Source organism: Nanorana parkeri, unplaced genomic scaffold (genome assembly GCF_000935625.1).
Source record: "Nanorana parkeri isolate BGI_ZX_2015 unplaced genomic scaffold, ASM93562v1 scaffold707, whole genome shotgun sequence".
Taxonomy (NCBI): Eukaryota; Metazoa; Chordata; class Amphibia; order Anura; family Dicroglossidae; genus Nanorana; species Nanorana parkeri.
The window spans coordinates 810,212-816,211 of record NW_017306975.1 but is presented as its reverse complement, the minus strand read 5'-3'; the positions used below and the strand labels follow the sequence as shown (position 1 = coordinate 816,211).

At 41.4% G+C, this 6,000-nt stretch overlaps 1 protein-coding gene across 1 annotated transcript in view; it reads left to right on the top strand.

The window, feature by feature from the left end:
• The first annotated feature begins 1,619 nt into the window (after positions 1-1,619).
• ZNF385C (zinc finger protein 385C) overlaps positions 1,620-6,000 on the top strand; it is a 157,890-nt gene continuing 153,509 nt past the window's right edge. Inside the window, exon 1 of the mRNA XM_018563893.1 lies at positions 1,620-1,869. Within this exon, the coding sequence (XP_018419395.1) occupies positions 1,620-1,869 (250 nt within the window). The remainder of the gene's footprint in view (positions 1,870-6,000) is intronic.

The following is a 6,000-nucleotide window of genomic DNA, read 5'->3' as shown; positions in this document are numbered from 1 at the left end:
GGACAAGTCGAGACAGGGCAAATGGAATTATAGAACAGACAGGTTAGTATCCAACACTCTGTAATTGATAGCCGCTTGAAAGATTTTTTCCAGTGATCTAAAGGGAAAGTCAGTGATGTTCTGAATAGAAAAGACATCGGTATATTACATCAGATGACAACGGCGGACCTGCAGTGCCACTCTGAGAGTACTAGCTCCTATAATGGAAGTTACAAAGAATAATCTTCCCAGTATATAGACCAGGTATATTCTGAGTGCAGAGAAAAGATGCTATATGCAGAGGCTCAGTCAGCCATACTTGTTTAATCCTCTGTGCCGTGCATTTCTATGGCAAGATCCATGATCCTGTCACACAGGCAGGAGAATTCCACCCAACTATATGTAGAGGGATCAGAGTTCTTTCTCACAATAGGCTGTTGAAAACAGGAAATCTGCTGTTTTATTTGCCAGCTGTAAAACTGAAAGCACCTCCATGACTACAACCTAATGTCACATTTTTTGAAAACTCCATGGAGCTAGTGGTTGGCCCCTTAGCAGGGCCAACCTGAGAGGGAGTTTAGAATAAAGGGTATTTATGTAGAAGCATAAAGCAAGGGAACTGCCCCCTTTGTGAAATCACACTTGTGCTTTTTTATGTCAAATTGGGTGATTAAACAGTGTTTCACTTGAGACTTGCTGATAACTGATGAGAATCGCATAGCCTATTCCATGCAGTGTTTTGCATTAGTAGCTGCCTTCCATTTGCTATTGGAGCTATACCTGTAAATTATAACGATTAAATATAATAACAGTTCAGTCTTTGTAGCCTGCCTAGAAAATTAGCTTTTAATAATTTACCACTGCTAGGAAATGGCATTTAAAATCTGGAGGCTGCTCTAAGTAAGCACTTTTCCTACTTATAACAACCAACCGTTGTTATAAAGTACCCAGTTTTTGTTCATCCCTACTTTTTCCCCACGATGAATATGATACAGTAACCCCATATTAGCTTATTTACACATCACAGTATTCTAAGTCAGGTAGGACCAGGAAGATGTTCTATGTTAAAACAGATGCCCCTATGAGGAAGGTGAAGCTTTGGGCACCAAAATTTGATTTCCTACAGGATCTAGCAATGGTAATCCTGGCCCTGCTTGTACTGACATCAGATCATGAACCTCATTGAGGGTATTTTAGTTGAGTAATGAATACTTTCTTCACCTTGTGAAGTCACCTTGTGACTGATTTTTGTTTTAAAGCATATTATATTTTAGCTTTCCTGTTTGATTTACAGCACCCATCTTCTTTTATGTCACATATATGTGTTACAGCTGAGGAACTAAATTGCATATATTTCTTCATTACCGTTTATTTTTGCCCTGATTTCCTCTGTTCCTCCAAACTGATTATAGCAGTAATAAAACAGCGCAATAGCTTATACTCAATGCCTGCTGTGCTAAAGAATTAATTCTAAATACCCAACAGTGTTATTGCAGATAGATCCACAGAGATTTTCTCCAGATAATTAATTTAGGGGGTTATTTTATAGCACTATTGGTCAACAAATTTATGTTTCTATTGGTAAGCTGAAAATAAAAAGTCCTGTCTAACTGATAATTTGTTTCTTCTTGGCTGCAGTTATGAAGCGTCCAGTAAGTCCTGCTTACTCCGCGGAGTCCCTTTCTGCTATATCTGTGTGTGAGAATGGGCAACCAGAGAGTCCAGATATGGAAGTGCAGACTACACGGGAGAAGAGACTGCCCTCCTTCACTTTATGTGGGGTCTGCAACATACAGCTCAACTCTGCTGTCCAGGCTCAAATACATTATAATGGCAAATCCCACCAGAAGAGACTGAAACAGATCAACAAAGGCAAAAACCCAACTCATGGTAAGGTTGTGCCACATTTCTCAGTACTTTCTCCAAGAACTGAAATCTTCTGGCTTATAGAACTCTAGAAATCTCTTGCAGTTTAGTACTAAGGCACTTGTGACATGCAGTGTTGTGTTCTTTTTATAAATGCTGGGTTGTAAAATGCTTGTCTGACATTGATCGCAAGTTGTGATCCATCCAAAATGGAAAACTTGCTTGGTGTGCGGCCATAGCCGCAGACCAATAGCTGAACTTGGTCTGTTATGAATAGCTGAACGTGGTCTGTTATAGTGTTGCATGGGATGGGGGGGAGGGGGAGAGGGGGACTCTGCATCTGGGTACTGAAAGGTAGTGAAGACCCAGGCCAGGAATGCATATGAACCTTCCTTCATTTGAAGAAGAAATCTGTTCTTAATGGAAATGTCCTTGGTGCTTAATTAGTCTGCAATTTTCCAATCAATTGCTAGTAAATGCAAACTATGATTGCATTTGTGCATAAATAAATCTTGTTCAGATGTATATATTCTGTCGCTTTTTGGTCTAGGCTTTCTTGTATCCATGGCATTTACCAGAAGAGACAGTGTTTCCTGTGATAATTCTGGGTATATGTAAGCACCTGTAGGCTGAACAGACACAGCAGGGACTTTAAAAATGATCATCAAAAGTCAAAGCAAGCTACCATACTAGGTCGGCAGTGGTGTCATGGTTCATAGACATTATTGATTCAATGGATTTAGCAAGGTTTAGTTTTGAAGGTAGGCTGGTGTCATTTATTGCAGACCTGCCCTCTAATCTCTGTACAGTTCTGGTCCTTGTGCTAGATCTTTTAGTTTCCATCTTACACATTAATGTGGGCATTGTCAACTGCGCCTACTAACGAGTCATCTTCCAGTCATTATACTGTTGTGCCAAACAGCTAACCCTTTAGATTGGGTTTGATCTTTTGATACATTGACAACTTGATTAAATGATTTTTCATTATTGACTTTTATAACAAGTTATGCCATTTGATAACAAGTTGTCACAGATTGGTTTCTGCTCACATATAGAGAAGGGAGTGTTCAGCAACTATGGCCTCAAATGTATAAGTCAAATGTAAGCATCCCATTCATGGGAATGCTGTTAAAGAATGTTTGATCTTTAAATTGGTCTCCTGCTTGTTGTTTTTGTGTGTAGCAACCTAAAAAAATCCTACCTCATATTATGTGGTTTCATCTGTAGGAGCACCCCAGGTGTAAACTGACTATATGGTCTATCCAGAGGGCAGTGGAGGCTGCCACCTGTGTGAACGAGGCCTAAATGATGTTCTAACATACTTATTCCAAAAAGCATGTCTTGCAAGCACTTGTAGCTTTTAAGAGCAAGCTGGAACTTGTAGCTTTTCATCAGCTAGAGAACCAATAGTTTTTCAACAACATCTATTCAATGGTGTGTCATCTTGCAGCGTTACCACTTCAAGACACTTTCAATGATTTTCTGCCACTGCTGTTCCTTTCAAGTGAGCCCTGTTATTTTACCATTCGATAAGGAAGCCACCGAGGATTCATTGCCTGGAGCTGCTTATTGCACGGGTTCCCTTTTCTGAATTAAAATAAAAATGTATATATTTCTTAGGGCCATTTGAAAATTCTGAACTGCAAAATCTGCTGAGTTTGGATTTTACGGCCCTAACTTAATTAACCCTATGACATGGGCATATTTCAGGAAAATACATTCTAGCTTGGTGTGAGATGAAGTCAGCCTTTTCCTAATCCTTAGAGATACATGGTGCATTGTATGAGGCTCATGGGGGAAGCCCTCTGAAGGCTGTGTGTTCCCATATGGCAGCTTACACACACAGTTACCCCACTCCTCCAGTGCAGCCAAGCATGAAGGAGCAGTTCATTTCTGTGGATGAGGTATTATGCAAATGTAATTATGCTAATTTCTTCCCTGCTGCAATGCCTGTGGCTTGTAAAAAAGAAAAGAAGCTTTTTATTACAGATTTATTAATATCGCTTATTTGTTATTAGTTGGCATTAAAAAACTACAGTGGCAAGAGTGGAAAAAACAAAGTATTCTTTAATGACGACTTCATTATAAATACGTACGGCCTGTCTGTATTTGAAAGCATTTTTTTTTTTAAAGGGAAAGCATAGTTTGTTTTCATTGAGCATATAATTAATCTATTGCATATTATATGCATTATGCAATATTATATAAAATATTTTTAGGAATGCACTGATACCGTTTTTTCGGTATTGAGTACCAATATTTTCCTTTCCATACTCGTCGATACCGAGTACTGGTGCTTGTGCTGGCATGGAGGTGGCTTCCCGGGCAATTAGGAAGCTGGGTGGTGGGTAATGACATGCCGTCCGGCTTCCTGATTGCCTGGGAAGCCGAATCCATGTTGTTTGGCCGGCTCGATTGTGATTGGCGAGTAATGACCAGCCAACTGATTGGCTGGAAAGCCAGGTTCCCAGCCAATCAGCAAGGTGTCAGCTGTTCGGCCAATCAGGAAGCCGAAATGCAGGTCATTACTCACCCCCTGGCTTCGTGATTGACCGGGAAGCCAGCTCCATGTTCCCCTACTGCACTGCCGTAGTACCGGTATCGGAGTGCATTTGTGAGGTCAGGTACTGATGTTGGACGAGAAGGCCTGGCTCGCAGTCTCCGCTCTAATTCATCCCAAAGGTGTTCTGTCAGGTTGAGGTCAGGACTCTGTGCAGGCCAGTTAAGTTTATCCACCCCAAATTCGCTCATCCATGTCTTTATGGCCCTTACCTTGTGCACTGGTGCGCAGTCATGTTGGAACAGGAAGATGCCATCCACAAACTGTTTTCACAAACTTGGGTGCATGAATTTGTCCAAAATGTCTTGGTATGCTGACGCCTTAAGAGTTCCCTTCACTGGAACTAATGGGCCAAGCCCAACCCCTGAAAAACAACCCCACACCATAATCCTCCCTCCACCAAACTTTACACTTGGCACAATGCAGTCAGGCAAGTACTGTTCTCCTGGAAACCGTCAACCCAGACACGTCCATCGGATTGCCAGACAGAGAAGTGTGATTCGTCACTCCAGAGAACACGTCTCAGTGGTGGTGTGCTTTACACCACTGCATCCGACGGTTTGCATTGCATTTGGTAATGTAAGGCTTGGATGCAGCTGCTCGGCCATGGAAACCCATTCCATGAAGCTCTGTATGCACTGTTGTTGTGCCAATCTGAAGGCCACATGAAGTTTGGAGGTCTGTAGCTATTGATTCTGCAGACAGTTGGCGACTTCTGCGCACTGTGCGCTTCAGCATGTGCTGACCCCGCTCTGTCATTTTACGTGGCCTACCACTTCGTAGCTGAGTTTCTGTTGTTCCCTGTTGCTTCCACTTTGTTATAATACCACCAACAGTTGACCGTGGAATATTTAGTAGCAAGGAAATTTCACGGATAGACTTATTGCACAGGTGGCAACTTATTACGGTACCACGCTTGAATTTACTGAGCTCCTGAGCGACCCATTCTTTCACAAATGTTTGTAGAAGCAGTCTGCATGCCTAAGTGCTTGAATGTATACACCTTTGGCCATGGAGGTGATTGGAACGCCTGAATCCAATGCTTTGGAGGGGTGTCCCAATACTTTTGGCAATATAGTGTATATATTACTGTGCAAAGGTTTTAGGCAGGTGTGAAAAAATGCTATAAAGTTAGAATGCTTTCAGAAATAAAAGTGTTAATAGTAATTTTTATCAATTAACAAAATGTAAAGTAAATGAACAGAAGAGAAATCCAAATCAAATCAATATGTGACCACCTTTAAAACAGTATCAATTCTTCTAGGTACACTTGCACTCAATTTTTTGAAGAAACTCAGCAGGTAGGTTGTTCCAAACATCTTGGAGAACTAACCACAGATCTTCTGTGGATGTCGGCTGCCTCAAATCCTTTTGTCTCTTCATGTAATCCCAGACATACTCGATGATGTTGAGATCAGGGCTTTGTGATGGCCAAACCATCACTTTCAGGACTCCTTGTTCTTCGTTATGCTGAAGATAGTTCTTAATGACATGTACTGTATGTTTGGGGTCGTTGTCCTGCTGCAGAATAAATTTGGGGCCAATCACACGCCTCCCTGATGGTACGGCATGATGGATAAGTATCTGCTTGTATT